A 21,096-nucleotide genomic window follows, 5' to 3' on the forward strand; every position below is an offset into this window, starting at 1 on the left:
TGGGAGATTGAGGGCCGCTGGGACAAGGGGAGAAGGAACGGGAGGAGGCGGCGTGCACGACTGGGAAAGGAGGAGAGGAGGAGACGTGCGTGCGAAGGCGAAAGAGACGACGACGACGACGACCCAAATGAGACAAAAAAACCGCCAATCATAACGAGATTTTCTCCACCAATTACTGTTTCTCTGCCGACGTGGCAAACGCCAGGATGCGCCATAGTCGCGACTCTTATTGGGTTTTATTGCCGAGGCACCTAGATAGAGCTTCACGACTCCTTGACTCCACATAAAACTCATGCACTAGTTGCTGATGTTTTTGGCAAGTGCTCATAGACTGACTGCTCGCGGATGTACGGTCGTGATACCATAACATAAGGTGGTTGGCAGTGTAACACACCGTACAAAAATGGCATGTCGGTCAGTCCAGATGCTGCATCTGGCAAGCACTAGTTAGCACACACATGAATAAGAAAGGTTTGGCCGAAAACTTGACCGACTTTTCCTCCCTCCGACCCCCCGCGTCGTCTCCCTGAGGCGACTCGGGCGGGCACCTCACCGGCCGGTGGCTAAGCCCCTTCCCCACCCACATCCTCTCGTCGCCCGCCGGCAAACGACATCAGGCAAAGCCTGCCGGCGGCTGGCGGCGGCGGGTTCCGCTCTCTCCAGCGAAGCTCGCCATATAACAGCCCCGTTTTTCTCACTCCACCTCCCACCACGCCGGCCATCTTCTCCGCCTGCCCGGATCTGACCGTCCTCCCCACTCATCCGCCTCGGTGCTCGCCGGATCTGGCTGAGGGCGCCCTTTGCGGTGTGCGGCTGCCTTCGGGTCGATGCCCCACGCGGATCCAGATCCATTTGCGCCACGACCACCTCCGCTAGATCTGCTCTGCCCTCCTCGACTCCGTCTGCACCGGCTACGCGACGTGCGCTCCGGGTGGCGCCCCTTGGTTCAGTGCGTGGCCCCCAACCGCGGTGGTCATCAGGCTGGCTCGGGGTCTTCCACCTCTGCGCCCGTGCGCCGCATCCCTCTGCTCCGGCATAATTCCCCTCCCGCCGGTCGTGCATCCTGCTGTTCGCGGCCTGCTGCTCTACGCCACCCAAGTTGGGCTGCGACGCCGCTGGCGTGGCGCGTGCGTCTGCCGTAGCCCCCACCACCCCTCCCTCAGATCCATGCTCATGGGTGCTGGGTGGATTGTCGCGGTTCCCCTGCCTCGGGCAGGCCATGCGGCTCCGGCCCCTCGGCCTGGTCGCCTACGCGGCCGGGCATTACAGTTGCGTCTGGTTTGTGCCCGTGTCAGCCGCGTTTAGCATGGAGGACTGCTGCCACTGGCCGCAGTTCCCTCTGACCTTCGGCTCTCTGTCTCCGGGAGAAATCCCTTCGCTGGTTCCTTGCCAGCGGCAGCAACGGCGACGCCTTCCTGGCGCCGCTTCATCTTCTTGGAGGCGCTGCTGTGGAGTTCAGTGCAGCTATGGTTTTGGACGAAAGTCATGCGATGATGGCGCATGTGGGCGTCATTCTACCTTCCTGAAGGTATCGCAAAAACACATGCTTCAATCCACTCACCTACGCCCGCCCATCCCATCATCGACTTTTGTCCGTCATCCATCCATCCGTCACGTGTTCGTCCTCGGTGTTGTTCCGCGGTGTCGGCCATGTTGCTGTGCATGTTCAAGCCCCTCCCACGGTGGCCATTGTGCTGCGGCGAGCTTAGTGCTCTTGGTGTTGTTCCGGTTCATCTTTGCTCTTCGACGACGCAAGATGCCTCCCCAACTTGCTAATCATCCCGAATTCCCGTGGCGGAGCTCCCAGTCAAGGTTCGTGTTGTCACTCGTTGGTTGTGGATGCTCCTGAGTAGGGTCGTGAGGTTCGGTATGCACGCCGGTGCGGTGCGTTAGGTTGCTTGCTTAGTCTTGGTATTGTGATCCTTCGATGACACCCCTCTTCTACTTGTGCCTCCATGGTGTTGGTCCTTTGGTCTGCTAGCTAGGTCATCCCTTGTTCGCGGCGTCCTTTTTTTCTTCTCTTCTTCAGTGATTGATGTGCGTCATTTTTTTCTCTCTTCTTCTGTAACCTTGTTGCTTGTACGGTTTTCGGCCCGGTTTCCCTTATAAACGGGGTCAATTTGTTTAGGTTTTCGATCATGTTTCCCTTATAAACTGGATCAGCCAAAGTTAAGGGGTGACTCTTAGCTTTGGCAGCTTTTTGAGCAATATATTCAGGTGGGGACCTCCCCCCCGGTGACCGTTCAAAAAAAAGAATAAGAAAGGTTTCCTAAAAAAGGAACATCAAGACACCCTGAAAAAGAAACATAAAGAAGTAATTAATAATGTGTGCTACTTTGTCTTTCTTAGCTCGTTTGGCTCTGTTTGGTTAGTTCAATCTTCTTCCTACCCCCTGTGTCTGTTATTCCAAGGCCAAAAGAAAATGCAGGACACTAAATGTAGATTTTGTCTCCCGACTTAATCTCTCCGATGAAGCAAAGTGTTGCCATGTTACACGACCAGATAGTGCATTTATACATAAATTTCGTATATTGTTTTTGGTAACATTTATGCATCAAGTAATATATTTTTATGCCCCTTTTGCCATTTTTGCAGAACCCTGAAATCACAAGCTTGTCTAACATTTGAAGGAAAACCCCAACTTTTGGAGTCATTTTATGAAGATCTTGCATTCTTTCATCACTTCCATCCTCAGTGAACACTTCATGTTAAGGCCACATTTTAGAGGGAATCGGAGAAGGAATAAAGGCTGCGCATTTCAAAATATCAATGGAAGTGTGTCCTCAATATAACCTCACAAGAAACATCATGTGGCTTTGGGAGCCCAGCTTGGGTCATAAAAAAGTTCATCGATCAACATGTGATCTATTCCCTCCTTGGGGAGACTTGTATGAGATCTCGCATTTAGGTGAGATCGTGAGATCAACCCCAAAAAATCATATTTAGACATTTAAAAAAATGAAATTATTTGATAACTTTTATGTGGGGTATGTCTACAGCCCCCAAAAAATCAGCTCAAACTCAATGTACATTTAGAGATTCAAAAAAGACAAATCGAATGTGAATAGTAGCAACTTTTGGTGAATAGTACTTTAACACTATTCATATCCAATTTTTTCTTTTTTATTTCTATTAATAAATTAGGAGTTGAAACTTTTTGAGGTTGCACATCAAACATTGATGTGTGCTTATAATTTTTTTGAGAATGTTTGAACAAGCCCCCCCTCCCCCCAGTAGTTTTGAAGATATTAACGCAAGAAGTGCAACATGAAAATGGTTAGTAATTTGATGTTCAGTTTAAGAGATATTTCATTTTAAACCCTAAACGTTGTGCCGCTTGTCGCCATTGTAGGATCTCGGAAGTTGGAAATAACCTTTACAAAGTGTATCTTTTCTTTGATGGGTATAATGCGTAGTACTGTATCTCTTAACTAGTGATTACCTCTATATAGCACATCGTCGAAAGACCTGAAATAAATCCAGAAAATTGCGACCACCAGTGACCAGTATAGGACTTGAATCTGGTCGATTGGTTTCACCACAAGGAAGGTCGATTTTGCACGTAGGTATCTTCTGTGGCTGTTCGTGGGCCCATTTGGGTCCATCCTTGCACTGAAGTCTTGCACTGGGCCAGTATACGCAGGCCTCCTCTTGGAGATTGCAAAGCGCGAGTTCGATAAGCCACGTAAAACGCCGTTGCCCTCAATCAAAAAAAAAAGTAAACGCCATGAAGGCGCATTCCAAAAGAAGAAGAAAAACGTCATGGAGGCGTACATACGAAATACGCCTTGTTCTTTCGTGAGCAGGGGGCAAAACAAAGGCAAGCACAACTGCGAAACTCCCCGGCGCCGCGAACTCTCCGGTGGCCTCCCCCACACCAGTCTTCCTGGCGGCGAAACCTCGGCACGGCGATGCTTCTCCGCCGACGCCTCCCAGCGACCCGCCTCCTCCGGCAGCTGCAAACCGGGGCGGCGGCGGCCTCCACCACCACCTCCTCCCCTCCCCCGCCGCCTCCTCTCCAAAAGCCCATCGCCGCCTCCGCCTCCGCCTCGCCTTCTACGGCACTAGGGTCGCGCCTAGGGTTCCCCAATGCGAAATCGCGCGCTTCGTCCTCGAGGAGTGCCGCCTTCCTCGCTGCCGGCGCGGCCGCCGCGCTCGCGTCGCTGTCGGTGGTGGCCTACGCTGATGCCAATGAGGAGGTGGCGTGTTATGTTTTTGCTTCTGTCCGGGCTTTCGGTTTTCGCTCAGGGAGCTGGATTTAGCTTGATCTGTGTTTACAGGGCGTGGCTGACGGCGCGGTGAGCACTGATGCGGCGCCGGTGGAGGACTTGGCCCGCAAGGAGAGGAAGAGGATAATGGAGCTGATTGAGAGCCGAGGAATGCAGCCAGGGTCGTACCCGAAGTTTGAAGTTGCAATCAAGGGCCAGAAGGTCGCCCCCCACCACCCCCACACACACACAGCACAAACATTCGAGTTATCTGCTGAACAATGTTAGTTGTGCATACTATGTCAGTCTAAGGGCTAGAGGAATTACTAGTGAGCACTTCGGTGTACATTGTGTCAGCCACTTTGGTGGGAATGCTTTGGTGCACTGATTAATGTAGAAAGTATAGATTTAGCATGTCACAGTGGTAACTGGTAACAAATTCGAGTGAACCTAAGTACGAGAATCAGTCAGTTAAAGAAAGAAGTGTGAGTCTCGGTAGTCGGCACAAGGATACCGTGAGATGCAGGTTAGGTAGAGTGTTGCACGGTTGCTATTAGAGCACAGTTGTAAGTGCGTTTTGTTGATCTGGCATGACATTCAGGGTGGGCTACTGTGTTTACTTAGAATTGCACATTTTCACCCCATAATCAGTAACAGATAGTAACCTTGTGCAAGATTCACTTCATAATTGCATTTAATATCTCTGATTTTTTTTACAGGTGGTTGTTAAATTCAATGTACCGTCAACCTGTAATATATCGCGCCTCATTGTTGATCTCGTAACGCATATCGGACTTGAGGCAGAACAGTGTGTTGGTGGCTCAGAGATACTATTGCGTGCTTGGGACAGGTTAGCAAAAAGAAACAGGATGATATTCAGTTTGGTTCAAAGATATGTGTTGTCATTGCCTGGTTATTTGGTTTTGCACTTGTGCTAAGGGCGATCATATATAGATCGAAGATAATACAGTTTCAGATTTCACCCACATGCATTCTCTTGTGTCCTCGCATCCTCTTTCCATATTTATTTTTTCTCCTTAATCAGAGTCGTTGCCACTATTTCTCTCTGCTTGGACTGGCACAATTTTATTATCTTGTTTGATCAGCTGAAGAGGAATCATAGATACAGATGATACATTGCATTTTTAACTCTTTGTTTATGATTGTGGAAAGTGCAGGCATTATTGTCAGGGTTTCTCATGTAGTCTTCTTACCTGTAAATTGCCTTGTGTTTTTCTTTTCCATGTCATAGAAATAGGTGTTGCCAAGTACCCAATTATATTGTGTTTTGATCAATAATTTCTGTTCCAGTGCAGCTGCGCGTCAAATAACATTGAATCCTCCAAAAACGACAGCAAGCACTGGAGAGAACAAAGAAGATTCTCTTTGTATTTTGATATTTGAGCCACTTGTCGGATCTGAATATGCTGTTAGTCCTTATGTATGTATACTTAATTAAGATTGTTTAAGAAATTTAACCTACACTTTGTCATTATATAAAGATTTAATGCAATTTCTGATCGTTGTGTGTACTCTCAGGAAATTGAATTCATCAAGCCTGACAGTTTTAGTTCGAAAGAACTTGAAGGTTTGGTCAGTGCTTTAAAAATAGCTGGGCAGAAAGATGTTAAGACATCATCAGGGAAAGCGTCAACCAAAGGAAGTGGTCAGAGATATAAGCATCTACCCTCTATAGAAAAAACTGTATCTGATTTAGAGGATATGGGTGTTAGGGTCTATGGGTTTGATGAAACCTCTAGTGTTCCAATGGATGGCACTGTCATGTGGGAGAACATTGCTGGATATGAACATCAGAAAAGGTACAACATCACCAGTTCACTGTTATTTTTAATCTCGTCAGCAGATATTTTTTATATGCAAAGTAAAGGTTTTAGATTGTTAGTATGTAGATGTGTTCATTCAAGCATAATTACAAACGTCCCCCGTGCATTGTACCATTCCTTTCTGCTTTTCTGCTTATTTGACTTCTTTCATTGACAATTGACACATTCTGGTTGGTGCTCGACTGAGCTTACTATCAGTCTTAATAGGCAACTGCTTTTGTGTATTCTATCATAAAGGCATAGTTCTTAAGGTTTATATATGTCTTTTGTTCTTTATAGGGAGATAGAGGATACTGTACTCTTGGCTTTACAGAATCCTCAAATATATGATGACATTGCTCGTGGTACACGTTGCAAATTTGAAACAAATCGACCTCGGGCGGTTCTGTTTGAAGGTCCACCTGGTGCGTGATCTGAATGGCCTTTTACTTCAATGCAAATTTCAATACCAAAAATATTACATTTTGTGTTCTTTTTGTTTCTTAATTAATGTTGACAGCCATGGTAAAAAAAGAGTAGGTAAGTTGGTTATGCCATTTCATAATTAAAGTTATAGTATTTGTTGGTTAGACCATTTACAAGCGAGAAATTGCAACAGATCAGCTCCTGCAATTCCTGATTTTGAGGAATACCCATTGCCCCTCTTTGTGTGCTAATAGTATGGTTGCGTCTGTTTTTTTTTTTTGCTGGTTTGTTTGCTTACTTTACCAGTTACCACTGCCTCATCATTTCAGGGACTGGTAAGACATCTTCTGCTCGCGTCATTGCCAAGCAAGCGGTAACTCATACTCCTATACTTTTGGAAATTCCCTAAAGTAATTTTGTGCAAAAGAAACTGAAATATGTTTTCTGAAGTTTTTCTGCTGATCATTTTACTTATTCTAGGGAGTTCCACTATTATATGTGCCACTGGAGATCATCATGTCAAAATATTATGGTGAAAGTGAGCGCCTGTTGGGATCTGTTTTTTCACTTGCCAACAATCTTCCTGATGGAGGTATTATTTTCCTAGATGAGGTACGCATCGTCATCTTTATAGCATACATTTGCTAAGGATAGTACATCAGTTATGAAATGTATGGTGGTGCTTAACATACTGATGTTGGTGGAATATTTTTGTTGTTGTTCCAAATTTCATAAAAAATGTGTTGTTTGTTTAGGCTTTCAGCCGAATTTTGCCTTCTTTCCAAATGATGATGGCTGGTGAAGTAGAACTACTTATACTTATATGCCTCCAAAACAACTTAACTAGGAGCTCTGCATAGCCCTTTAGCCTGTTTTTGTTCTCTATTTTAGTATACTTCGCTTCATAGTGATTTGATTTTCCTGTTTATACTAAGATGTGAATTTTGCATCCTTCTAATTTATATCCTTGTATAGGTAGACTCTTTTGCTATTTCTCGAGATAGTGAAATGCATGAAGCTACTCGAAGGATATTATCAGTAATTCTGCGGCAGGTAGAGTGCCTCTTACCTCTGCGGGTGTAAGTAATATTGAGTGCCTGTTACCTCTGTTGGTGTGAGTAACCACTGAGCTTATACATACTTCTTTCAATCACTCATCCTGCCTGTTAGGGGGAAAGGAGAGACTATGGGCTTTATTTACTCAAAACCACGATAGTGCATAGCCACGTCTCAAGGGAAGCTGGGGGAACATTAAACGAAGTTACATAATCTTTGCATGTAGACATTATTTCTGTCACACCTAACCAAATGCCTAACAATATGACGCTGTAGTTGCCAGCTTTGTCGCAACCCCTGCACAGTCCACATTCACTTTCACCTCACACCATTGTCAGCGGTTAGTGCCATGGCCTTTCGTGCTTGGAACAGCAACCAGTTCAGTGTAGGCCACTCGCTCCTCAGAATTTGTAGAACCCAGTAGGAATTACCCAAAGTCGTCATGCCACACAACACGACTTCCACCAGAGCAATCTACTTTAGCTAGCCCAGTCTGCACTTCGGCACACACATTGGTACAGTACTTTTGAGACCTTGTATAAACCCCAGAGATTGAATAAGAGATACAATACTCTTAAAACCCTTACTGTGTTGCAGAAACTATGCATTGTAACATGTATGAAAGCGCATGCTTCTTACTGGCAGGACTTTTTATTTCATGCCTGGTTTTTGCTGTTGTTATTTACTTACGCTTTGTGTAAGCATTAGCATGTAAGCCCCTGTTGCTATCCTCCATGTTTTTGGTATCCAATTTTGATAGCTTGATACCTCTCAGTTACCTGACAAAAGACCTGCATGCGGTCTGTTAAGTGCTTCTATCATGCTTATTACAATCACTGCACCTTCCTTGTGTGTTATTGCCATTAATTAAATTTCTTTTGTGAAGATCGACGGGTTCGAGCAGGATAGACGTGTGGTGGTTATTGCTGCAACAAATAGAAAGGAAGACCTTGATCCTGCTCTCATCAGGTTTAGTTCTATTTGCCCACCCCCCTTCTGTGTTCCTGTAAGCAGTCCTAATTAATGTTCACACTGTCTAGTGAATACTGAAGTTCTCATGCGAGTTTTTTTTCGGCTTCCTGCATTTTTCCAAGAGCCGTACATAACAGCATATAAGCTACAAATAAACAGTGCTGCAATATACTGGACTAAACTACTTAACCTTGTGCAAAAAAAAATTTGACGTTGAACCTTGTAACATTTATATAAAACTTAGATATCATGATCAATTTGATCTTATCTTTTATTTGGATTATGTAAACTGTACTCTTTACTTCTCCTGTTTCCTTTGTTAATTTGCAGCCGTTTTGATTCAATGATTTGTTTCGGCCTACCGGACCAGCAGAGCCGTGCAGAAATAGCAGCCCAATATGCAAAGCACCTAACAAAATCCGAGTTGGTTCAGTTTTCCCTTGCTACTGAGGAGTAAGTACTTCATCCTAAATATTCAATTAGGATGTCCCTGTGTTGCTACAGAGCCGCTAATGAAAAAACCAAAAATACCAATTATATACATAAATTTTCCTTTTCAGAACAAAACGAATGTTTGCAAAACCACATTGACAGTTCATTGGAAGAAGATGCTGTCACATTTAGTAGCATATGTTTTGTAGGTCAACTGCTCAATATAACAAATAAAAGGTGTAACATATGGTAAATAACTTCTGCATGCTTTGATATTCAACACTAATTTCTTCACAGCTCCATTGACATATGGTAAATAACTTCTGCATGCTCTGATATTTATATGGCACAAGTAGCTCCATATCATCTCCTAAAGACTATACACATTCGTAAGGACAAATCTAAACGAATGAAACAAGATATATGCATATTGATATATTTGTTTTACGTTCCTCTGAAAAATATTTGAAGGAAAGATATGTTTCTAAACTCAGTGCCGTAATGGTACATAGCCCATCAGAGACGGGGTCACGGGGATCACATGTATATATGATCCTTGTGTACCTGGAAGCGGCAAAGAGATACTCTGAAAATATGTTTGAGTTGTGTCCTAAAACGTCTTACATTTGTTTACAGAGGGAGCACTTAGTGTGGTACATTTTGTAACACAGAAAAATATGCAAGTCCTGATTCAGCCACAAGCCTGTCGTGTTTGCAGTGGCAAATGTCCGGGTTGTCGTTTCCTTTTAACGGTGTATGTATTGAATTTTGATTCTTAAATGCATTACTGTAGATCAGGGAAAGCTGCATCGGTTCCTATTTGTCTATTTGTGACTCTTGACTTGGTTAGCGAGGTTTGGTGTGCTGTCCCATCCCGGTAGTATCTAGGAAATTAGATCGTGTACCAATGTTTCTTGTTTTTCATCTGGACAGTCTGGACAGCTACGCATGCTGCTAAAAGATCGTTCAAGACAAACTGTGTTGTGCTTAGCAATCCATTATCTTTATTATCTTACTAGTTCTGAACATTGAATGCAGGATGGCAGGAAGAGATATAAGGGATATTTGCATGCAAGCAGAAAGACATTGGGCATCGAAGGTATGGTAAACTAGCCCACATGTTATTTCCCCTCTTCTCTTTTTGGGGTATGGTCATCCTTCTCACTTGGTCAATGTGTTTGCCTTCTACAGTTTATCAGGGGACAAATTCCAAAAGACGAGAAGGGGGAGCCCCCTCTTCCTCCAATCGATGAGTATGTCGCATGTGCCGAACAACGAAGAAAGTCTTTACCAGATAGAACAAGACCAGCAGCATCCAGATCCGGCCCACCTCTGAAATTAGCATGAAGAAACCATCTCTTATATATGATATGGCTAATATATAAAAAAGAATGTAATTCCAACGAGGATGTGTATACAATTAGCTAGTTTCATACGTGTTTCTGTATAGTTACCTAAATTTTGAGATGATTGGAAACCGGCTTTCTTTAGACGCTGAGGGATATAGTAGTCTATAAAGGCGTTCTCAGTTTCTTTTCTGTAACAATGTTTGGCTTTTCTTGGCTGTTAGAATTAAACCTGGTAATAGTTTGGGCTGAAACCATAGTTTCAAGTTCGGTTTTCATTTTGGGCTGCTTTGGTTTGGTTGAAACGGACTGAGCTCCTGCTATGATTTGGTTTGGTGTGGGATTTAATGATTGCTGGATTGGTTTGGTTTGGTCTGGACCAAAACAAATCAGTCTCAAACCCTTCTTATTTACAGACAAAATCCAGTCGAGCCACCATTCACAGACCGATTTTGCTTCCTGTACGGTTTGTATTAGTGTTAAGTGATGTAAATGAGTAAAAATAAAATGGCGATGCTACGGCAGCAGTAAGAAAGGGAAATACTTCGTAGTATCAATTAGTTTGCTTTACTTCAAAGAAAATCCTAAACTAGACACGCACTGGACAGCGGCTAACCTAGACACGCACTGTACATCAGCAGCTACGCACTGAACACACACTTGGTTTAAAACTTTGGGTTCCAACTGCATGTAGGAAATGATCTGGATTTGTTTGCCTTGAAAATGCCTACAGTTTGGATTATAGCACTTGCTATTTGGTCTGGTTTGGTTTGGTGGCTGAACATGGACTACATGTACGGATTGGGCTGGGTTTATGTTTGGATTACAAACTATTCCCAGGCTTAGTTAGAATTCATCTTTGAACATGAAATCTTGGTCCAACATTACAACTGAAAGCTACCCAGACACCCATGCGACACTGGCAAATAGAGACGAGCCTTGCTACATGCTTCATGTTTTCTTCCCGGTGTTATTTTGGGTTCATGCATGATTGTTCGTTACACACGGCAGGTTGCATTTTCAGTTGATAGTTTTAAGTAAAATTGAAGAAGAAAAATGTGCAGGTCATCTAACTAAATTCGAACTACCGACAGAACACGTCCGTTTCGGTGGCCATTTGATTTCTGGAACCGAGCGTGGCAAGGGCCCGGACCACGACTCTGGAATCCAGTGCACGTAGATATGGTTGTTGTTGTTTTATTCATCGTGCATGAGACAGAAACGAAATATATTCCATGAGCACGATGCTCCGATCGACCCCCGGGAGAGAAGACGAACGCAGCGGCATCCCACGTTGGCCGTCACTTCACCGGAAAGCTATCGCCCACCTAAGCACCGCCCGGAATGACCGTCGCATTAGGTAACCGACATGCACCGCGTTGTGGAATGAACAATGAATGAACGACCGCGTTTGCATCCGCGCCTGCTGACATGCGTTTTGGCCGGTCAAGCGGCCTCCCCCGACGTTTTGCAGCCTCTTTTCAGCTCGTCGCTCCACCGCCGGGCACCCATGTTCACGTGCAGGCTGCCAAACAAAATCTCAGCTCAACATGTTTCACCATATACATTACTATCAAAGATTAGCAAATGCATGTACTCAGCATATCTACATTTAACCTGTCTGAGCGGGAATAACCATGCTAGAGAGGGAAAGCAACCAAACACACCCGTAGTGTGCGGTGCAGCCCAAGGCTTTCCGGTTCACCTGTTCATGGACGATGACAATGGCGGCATTCTCCGAGATTCACGCGGAGATGGACGGAACCCAATCGAGCCATCTCCTTCACATCGTAACCAGCGACAGCGAGCGGTCTCCGTCCGCAGGAACCTATAGGCTATAGCCCCCCGGTCCCGAGCCCTACGCAGTGTAGGCGTAGGGTATACGTACACGTACACGGGACGGGGACGCGAATCAGCGCAATCATGGCGGAATCCGTCGCTCCGTCGCTACGTATGGCGTATGCCCACCGGACAGCAACCCGCGTGGCAGGACCGGGCGTGCTCTCTACATACAGAGCGACGGCGACGCGCGCGCGCGCCAAGTCCACACGGCCGGGCCGGGCAAACCTTCGGAACGAGAGCGCGCGCGCACAGCGTCGGCGCCGGGCGTGCACCGTGTACGCTGTTCGCGCACAGGCCGGGGCTAGTTCCTTCGAGTTAGCGGGCACGTCCCGATAGATCGGCGACGGGGCCCCTCCCTCCACCGTCCACCCTCTCACGTCGCTGGACGATCGACCCGACCCGGCGCCGGTGGTGCGGCCGTATGACGACCGGACTGGCGGGTGGCGCGGTGCCACGACCTGCCGCTGCCAGAGAGCGCTCTAACTGCCAAGCGCCAACGCTCATGGCTCGTACCCCGTCTGTCCCGCTTCGCCTGCAGACCAAACACCACTGCAGGCGACTAGGCGTGTTCCCGGCTTGGTACCTCGCACGCAGCATATATTCTGCAGCATTAACTCAGCACGTCAGGAGGAGCAGTCGCGAGGTACGTACGTATGATCATCGCGGCAGGAATTCCTGAATGTATTGATGCTTTTGACAAGGTGTGATCAGTCGTCGTGTACGTACGTACTGCCATGCGTCCTGGTAGTATATATATGCTGTCCTGAACGTATTGAATGCCGATTATATAACGTAAACGAGACACAAGATGATGCTCGGGCACACGTACTTGTGTACCGCCACGTCCTGCTAGGCGATTGATTGCCCGGACGGGCAATGGCAGTGTTTAGTTTTGTCTTCAGATAACGATGCTACTAGGCGATTGATTGCACACGACGTTAATATGACGAGACGTTTACATGCTGAGGACTGCACACGACGCAGACTTGGCACCCGAGCTACACACACACCGGTGACCGGCGTATACACCAGATCCAGCTAATTAGCATAAGCTAGCACACCACTACGTGTCAGACAGAGTATTTGTCACTAGGCTTTCACTTGCAGGACAAACCTTGCGATGTTGTAAAATCATAGTCCGGCATTTGAGTGCAGGGCAAGCAAAGCCTGCACGTTTACTCATCAATATAAGACGACACACACACAGTAAACTTGTCCTCCGCACATCTTGTAAAGCTCCACAAGAAACAGAGACTTTTGAGCCTTTCTGGTAGTGGTGGTGGGAACCGCTCATCTAGCCCATTAGCAAAAGAGGTCTGCTGATTAATCAGTTGTCTTTGCTTCAAACCCTAATTAACCACCCCGTACATACATATATTAGGTGGGGAACACGCACCAGCAATGCTAACTAAGTACTGAAATGCTCTTTAATTGGCAAAGTGCATCACAAATATCTGGTGAAAACCAAACCCCAGCTGATCGCAGCTAGAACAACACCAGGGTGCCGCGTCGTTCTACCACCACCTAATGACCAGTGACCGGTCACTGGCACCAACCAAGAACCCTGTTCAGTTCCATGGACCTGGGCCGAGACAGCGCCATCATGACCACGACGCATCAGGACCGCTCGGTTTATGCACGCCTCAACCCATCATCACGCCCCTGGGGGAGCACTGAACCATGGACGGACGCCATGGTGAAGCTCTGCGACCGTCGAGATCGATCGAGGTGAATAAAGGGCAGCAGGGTAACTAACGTCTGAACCGACACACCGTTGCTTTGCTACTAAGTGTGTCGCCTGGCAACCATCGTCAGGGCTCCTGACAGCTCCCCGCATCAATGATTCACACACAATCATCGTCTCGAATTTTCTATCTTTTTTCTGCTTCTTCTCTTTCGGCGACCAACAGCTCTGAACGAGACCATTACTTTCCACTAATTTTACAAGCTAGAACTGATCACTTCTTTCTCGGCGCCGGAGAAGTGCTGGCTAGTATAGGAATGCAGGATCGTGGCCGGCCGGCGATGGATGTTGCCAGAGGTTCGGTGGTCCGCCGTGCATCATAGCCTTGTGGTGCGTGTGGTGCTCTGCTCCCTGCCCCCTGGGGGCGAAGTTTATGAGGAAATGGACAGCTGAATTTATTCATGCATTCATTCGTGGACCAATCTATAATACAGCTTGGCTCATGACCACGAGGCACGTACTACGTAGTACATGCTTCCCGTTTGCTGCACGTCAATTGCCCCCGAATTCTTGTCGCCGATCCTTGTGGAAAGTCGCAGCGATCTCTTGGAGTTTGCAGCAGACGTTGTAAATAAATATATGTCGAGGAAGCATACGCGGAGCTCTGGGGTGGTTCAAGTGCCATGATCGTTCGCCGGGGAGTTCGGTCCAAGAAAGCGAGCACATGGCTGACGGTACAAGAGGAAGCAGGCGCCGGAGTAGACGAGTCCACGGCCATGCATGATTGCGCGGCCGTGCATGTGGAGATGGATAATTGAGCGCGGCGCCGGGCGCCGGGCGCCGGACGCGTGTGTATGGCCTCGCGTAACGCTGCCGTCGCACGTCCTTTGTCGAGCCTCGACGGTTCCCCTGCGACATGGCATTCCATTTTGTTCAGTGGGAGTACGAGACTTGACGGTACTACGTGGCTTTGCCATTGGGCCACGCCAGCACCGCGAAGGCACATCACATGCCGGCGCCACCGGCCAGATCCGCCCGCGAGACGGACGGGAGCCACCCAACAAGCGTCAGCGTTGAGAGAGCATTGCTTACGGTGATGAATTCCATTTCCATAGCTATCGAGGCACCGACGGCTCACCTGCACCAAGTTTCCTCTGCCCAATTAGCCTAAGGGAGGTCACCCACCGGCCACCGCACAAATGCGCGCCTGTTGGGACATGGGACGTGCACGAGCGGGCAAGAGGATAGGCATGGGCGTCAGCATTTGGACTTTGATTCAGACACTGTTGAATCTACCACTACTCCAATACCAAAACTGAGACCTGCACAAGCTCGAGGGAGGGGATCGCATGTTCGGACCTCCCTCTATGCTGATGACGCGCCGATTTTCATCTCGCCGACGCGGAAGGACGTCCATAACCTTGCTGCCATCCTCAGATATTTCGGCGAGGTCACCGGGCTGTCAACCAACTTTCAAAAAAACTCTGTAGTTGCTGTTCGGTGTGGTCACATGAACCTGGATGACATTCTGGCCAGCCTTCCTGCTATGCGGACGTCCTTTCCGATGAAGTACCTGGGCCTTCCCCTTTCGATCTGGCAGCTCAAAAGGGTTGACTTTCAAATCCTTGAGGATAAAGTTGCGGCAAGGTTGCCCCCCCGGCAGGGGCGGAACATTACCACGATTGGGCGGGCGGCCTTGGTGAAATCGGTCCTCACCTCACAAGTTATCTACCACATCACCCCACTCACAGTCCCCCCGGTGTGCTGCAAAGCATCAACAAGATTGAGCGGGCATTTTTGTGGTCAGCTAGCGACACAACTACAGGAGCAAAATGCAAGGTCAATTGGGAGACAGTCTGCCGCCCTACACAGCTCGGTGGGCTTGGCATACTCCACTTGGGGAAATTTGCGAGAGCTCTCAGGATGAGATGGCCCTGGATGGCATGGAAGGACCCGTCTAAGTTGTGGGTTGGCCTGGGCAACCCATGCTCCGAGGTGGATATGAACCTTTTCTACGCATCCACAGTCATCACCTTGGGCAACGGAGGGAAGACACCTTTCTGGGAAGCGCCATGGTTAGGACGGAAAAGGCCAAAGGATATTGCCCCCCTCATTTTTGCGGCCTGCAAGCAAAAAAAAATGGTGCGTGAGGGAGGCCATGCACGACAAGGCTTGGGTGCACAAGATTAACCCTTCTACCGACCTCACGGTGGGGCACATTGTCCAGTTTGTTGACCTCTGGGTGCGGCTTCTAGGCATACAATTACAAATGGACGTGGACGACGACATCACTTGGAAATTTGAGGCAAATGGAGAATGCTCGGTAGGCTCTGCTTATAGGGCACAATTCTTGGGCTCCACCTCCACAGTCATGAACAAGACCATCTGGAAGGTTTGGGCGCCTCCCAAGGTCAAGTTCTTCTCATGGTTAGCCATCCAAAACAGGATATGGACTGCGGATAGGCTGCAGAAGAGGGGTTGGGAGAACTGTGGCCTATGCACCCTCTGCAGGAGGGCCACCGAGACATCCGGTCACCTCTTCTTTAAATGCCGGTTTACCCTGCGTATTTGGAGAATGGTCAAAGCATGACTTGGACTTGGGGCGTTGGAGATGAATGGGTGAGGGACGGAACGCAACACCAAGTGTTGGTGGACAGGCATGTCCAAACCAAATACAACAAACAGGAAGGCCATGGCCTCACTTACCATGCTTGTATGTTGGGTCATTTGGAATGAGAGAAACGATAGAGTCTTCCAGAAAAAATCGACGCCGCCACACTACATTCTCAAACTCATCCAGGAGGAGGCCAGGACGTGGGTCACCGCGGGGGCTAGACATGTGAGTATCATCATGTCGCGAGAGTAATTTGTTTGCACCTTATGTTGATGGGCTATGTTGTAAAGCCGGTTCTCATGTACTCAAAACTCTCCTTCTTAATTAATGCCTTTTGCCTCTGTTTCAAAAATAAAATAAAAACTGAGACCTGCAGGCATGCTGAGGACGGCGTCCTCGCTCCGACGGGAGTGGAAAACCCTTTTCCCAAGCGCGTGCAATGGGGAGTGAAGCCGTGAACACCAAAGCTGCAGACACTGAGTAAATTAACCAAAAGAATGTTACCAGATCCATGGCAAGGCATGGCTCGCTTTCGGACGCTGGCGGTGGTCCTCGTACGGGTTGATGGCAACCACGCAGGGCCACGCTTCTTCTCCCTTTCTTTCACTGCCCTCACGTGATGATGCACCGCCACGGTTAAGCGCTGATTTTTATGAGCTCTGCCCACCCGCCGCAGATGTGTACCACCACGTACTAGTATACACAGGGGTGGGAAATTCGGTCATGTGGAAACTGTTCCGGCCGAATTCGATCAAAATTTGACGATTTTTGGCCAAAACCTTTTTTTGCATTCGAACTTGATCAAAAAATAACTTGATCAAAGCTGCAGGCAAAAATAACCTGATCGCGCTCTCACTGAATTGGTCAGGGTCCAGGGAGAGGCTCAATTCACTATCATTTGCATCGAGCTGCCGGGAAGCATCGATCGGCAACATCCCCAAGTGGCGTCCACTGGAACCCCCTGCCTAGATTCACCAATTGAGGCCAGCCGGGTGGAAGTGGATCCCATGCCATTCAATATCCACTCGCCCACGACACCCACCCGCGTTGCACTGGTACTACTACTCCTTTTGAGCAATGATCAACTCTCTTTTACAATACCAATTCTGAAAGAAGAAAATGGAAATCGCCCAGCCGTATAGTATAGCCACCGCTTCAAAACGTGACGCTTTCACTGCAAAGCGCTTTCCTTTCCTGTGCTCTCCTCTCATCTCATGGAGAAGGCGCCGGTCCCATGCCGCCGCGCGGCGCCGATGGCATGCATAAAATGGAACGCCTCGCGCCATGCGTGAACGGGCAAGCGCACAGAGATAGATACGTCGTACGAGCTGTGGCTGGTCACATGCGGACGCGGCGTTGGAAGGCTCGGGGCAGCGGCACATGCGAGAGCGCCGGGGCGACGCCTCTTGCGGTGCGTGGGACGTTGGCCGTTTCCCGCCCGCGAATCACAGGATCGTGATAACGGCGACGCCGCGACGGATGGATTGGATGCATGCATGCACATGCGTGTGATTGGATCGTGTTGATCTGGACGCGCACGATTCTCGTTTGGACTCCTGGGGTCAATCTTGTGTGTGAGAACAGTGGCCATGACTGTGGAGGGAGGTGACATATACCGGCGTGACTGTGGAGTACTACAGTAGCGGTGGTGGCGGTGAACGGGGAACAGTGCTGTGACCTTGTGTTTCCTGCGGTTGACGGCACCCTCCGTGCGAGGAATCTGACAGGCTGACGGTCGTGCAGTTATGCTCTTCTCACAGGCTGTGCGCGCGGCCGAACCCTTGTCAATCTGTCATGTGAAATAACTCTGTTCCTAAACAATCTATCCAAGTCCACCGTTGATCAATCATTATCGGGAAAAATTATCCACGTCAAATCGCCTGTGCATGCATGTGGCGCGTGATGGAAACAGAATGCAGTGCTATCCACTCAGATATGAGAGCTCTTGCTTGACCGGGCAATGTTTCATTTGTGATGCCATTCTGATGCACGGATGCCTCAACGTCGATGGAGTTGAATAAAGAGGCACGTACACGGTACACCATTGTGTCTTGCATGTGACACCCTTTTTTACTTTGACTCTTACGAGCAGCCAGGCATCACATGCACATATTCACTCCGTTTTTAGCTTTAAAGCGTGCTCCGGCGAAAGACGGTGTCGCGGATAAGTAGCTTTTTTCCTTGCTGTAGTATTTATACATACGTACACAGAACCGTGCGTGCTCTCTTTTCGCCGCTCGGTCTCAAAGGCGAGGGTGCGCGGCCAGCGGTGCGTCACGTGCCCCGGCTCGTCCGTACTGGCTGGCCACCCTGATCCGTTGGGCCGTTCGGGGAGGAGACCCCACGTACGTACGCCTTGGCCTAGCGCGGGCGCCACCCTACCGCGGTGCGCGGCGGCCTTTGGAAGCTCTGCAGCTCGCCCCGTCCCACGTCCCTTCACGCCTCTCGTTCATTCACCAAAAGATCACGACCGGATGTTCAAAGGACCATTGAAGCTCACATAAACAATGGACAGCTTAAAACTACATCTAAAATTGAAATTAAATTGGAGAACGCGCCGTACTCCGTCGGTAACCCGCGGCGACGGCGGACAGAGCTCTCTGCCGCGTCTCTCCCCCTTGCCCGCTACCTTTCGCGGCGGGCGGCGCGCGCCTCCGACTTCGGCGTGCGCGTCCGGGCCGGCTGGGCGGGGACAAGCACCCACCGCTACCCGCGTGAGGGAGCAGCAATCGGCAGGGGCAGGGGGCGGCATGGGGGGAGGCACAGATTGCGCAGCCCGCGCGGAGCCAAGCGCGGGTTGGGAGGAGCCAGCGCCGGCGGGGGAGAGGCCCGAATTTGTCACCCGTGTCCACCTTGGACCTCTCAAAGGCAATGCGGAGGGTCGGCTCCTTGTCGGAGTCGGAGGAGGAGCGGCTGCCAACGCTTGACATGGTCGCTGCAATCGCCGAAGTCGTCGGAGTGGATCGAACGGAGAAATCGAAGGGAAGAAGAAGAGACGGATCTAGAGTGGAGTGAGTTAGGGTTTTCAGATTGGGTGTGGGGTCGGGTGGGCCGGGCTGATGTGTCAAACGCGCCCGGACAGCCCCATATCCGTCCTATATTTGGGCTGGATATGAAGGACGCCGGACAGCCCGAGCGTTTGAGGCCCATTTCAGGTGCCCGGCTGGGTCAAATTTTTTTGACCGGTCAATGACCGGACGGGCCGCTCGAGCGTTTGAGCCGGTTTGGGACGTCCGGCTGTAGATGCTTCTAGAACCATTTGTGGAAGTGCAAATGAGTTGGGAACCAACCACCGTAAAGCAACTAAAACAATTCCGTCATGGCAAAACCGTGGGTATATACTTATTCGAGAAGGCTACCGGTGGCGAGGTTAATTGGAAGTGAAGACTGGTGTGACAAATGTGTCTAAGCTGCTCGTGTGGCGACGTCTAGATCAAATCATCAATCATCATTCGGTGGGGATGCCATAGGGGTGCTCGGCGTCTTCCGTTTCATTTTTGGTCTTGTTCCAAATGGAATCGGCGGTATCCTAAGGTTTTTCTGGCCCCAACTCACGTGATTCATAATTGGTGTTTTGTTTGACTTGATATGGATCCCTCAAAGGCACCGACAACAATTAACGTCTACTAGTAGCTTATAGTACGTGATGCATTTTACGGACAGTCATGTGCACACTACTGATGGTTGATTGACAGTGGATCCTATTTGCCGTGAAAAGAAAACAGTGTGTACACAGATGCTTGAAAAGAAAATTTTGTAGATCGACAACGGGTGGTACTAGGTTGGTGTAGCATGTTTGACCCTGACAGGTGACGAGCACCAAAAGCCGCGGCTGTACGTAAGTAGGGATGCTCTTTCACTGTTTCACGTGACTTGCAACTGCAGGTTAGTCAAATACAGGTGTCAGCGTTTCTTGTTTTTCACATGCTTGTCCGATGGAGTTCCCCGAGTGTTGCTTGTGCCACAAGTAGAGGTGCTCCCATTTCACTGTGCGTGCGTGCTAAATTAATCAGGATTTGGTGCTCTTCTCACTGGCAATAAATTCACACGGAACGTGAGTTAGCAAATCTTGGGTAATCGTAGTAGTACTATTTCTTTCTATGTCCGTAGAGTTTGGTCCGCAGTGAATAAATTTGCATGGCGTGTCGCAAACAAGATGAATTTCTGTCGTCAAATATACTTTTAAGTTCTCTGATCATTTTAATCGACCAAACATTTCTAAGTTTGACTATCTAAAATTATTCATGTAAATCGTTCTCAAAATAAAGCTAGGGATAGCTTAGCTAGGTTTAGAAGACTTGAGGGTAGAACGATGACCTGGGTTGGGTCTGGCCCGGCATTTTCTTTAGGGCTAGTTGTTGCTGATTGTAAGGACCTTGTGATTTGAGTAATACATTAAATTTACCCGCAAAAAGAGAAATAAAGAAGTACTGGTAACGGAAACATCGTATAGATATTACTAATTTTACCATATGATATTTCCTTTAAAATAGATAGTTTTTTTTATAGACAACATGCTTGTGCTGAAAATCCAACTTGGAAATTGTATCAGCTTCCTACGACGTTTGTAAGCACCATGTTATGTTCGGAATATGTGCGTTATTGTTCATTTGCATGTAGTGGCCAGCGGTGTCAAGTAAGTAGTACGTCATCTTCTACTACGCAAAAATATTGTTGACGTAGATGAGAGAAA

General features: G+C 48.3%; 1 protein-coding gene across 1 annotated transcript; it reads left to right on the forward strand.

Moving 5' to 3' along the window:
• The first annotated feature begins 3,796 nt into the window (after positions 1-3,796).
• On the forward strand, positions 3,797-10,522 carry LOC123145534 (cell division control protein 48 homolog C). Its single transcript, XM_044564966.1, has 13 exons — positions 3,797-4,199; positions 4,281-4,430; positions 4,928-5,058; positions 5,520-5,649; positions 5,748-6,028; positions 6,332-6,456; positions 6,787-6,830; positions 6,938-7,069; positions 7,433-7,510; positions 8,400-8,482; positions 8,816-8,938; positions 9,956-10,016; positions 10,109-10,522. Exons 1-13 carry the CDS (start codon positions 3,912-3,914, stop codon positions 10,262-10,264), a joined length of 1,782 nt encoding a protein of 593 aa, XP_044420901.1. The 5' UTR covers positions 3,797-3,911; the 3' UTR covers positions 10,265-10,522.
• The last annotated feature ends 10,574 nt before the right edge of the window (positions 10,523-21,096 follow it).

The sequence above is a fragment of the Triticum aestivum genome, chromosome 6D (genome assembly GCF_018294505.1).
Source record: "Triticum aestivum cultivar Chinese Spring chromosome 6D, IWGSC CS RefSeq v2.1, whole genome shotgun sequence".
Lineage (NCBI taxonomy): Eukaryota > Viridiplantae > Streptophyta > Magnoliopsida > Poales > Poaceae > Triticum > Triticum aestivum.

Coding starts and splice junctions, on each gene's coding strand:
- LOC123145534 (XM_044564966.1), top strand. CDS start 3,912: ATGCTTCTCCGCCGACGCCTCCCAGCGACCCGCCTCCTCCGGCAGCTG. Junction 7,511..8,399: donor TATCAGTAATTCTGCGGCAG/GTAGAGTGCCTC, acceptor TCTTTTGTGAAG/ATCGACGGGTTCGAGCAGGA. Junction 8,939..9,955: donor TTTTCCCTTGCTACTGAGGA/GTAAGTACTTCA, acceptor CATTGAATGCAG/GATGGCAGGAAGAGATATAA.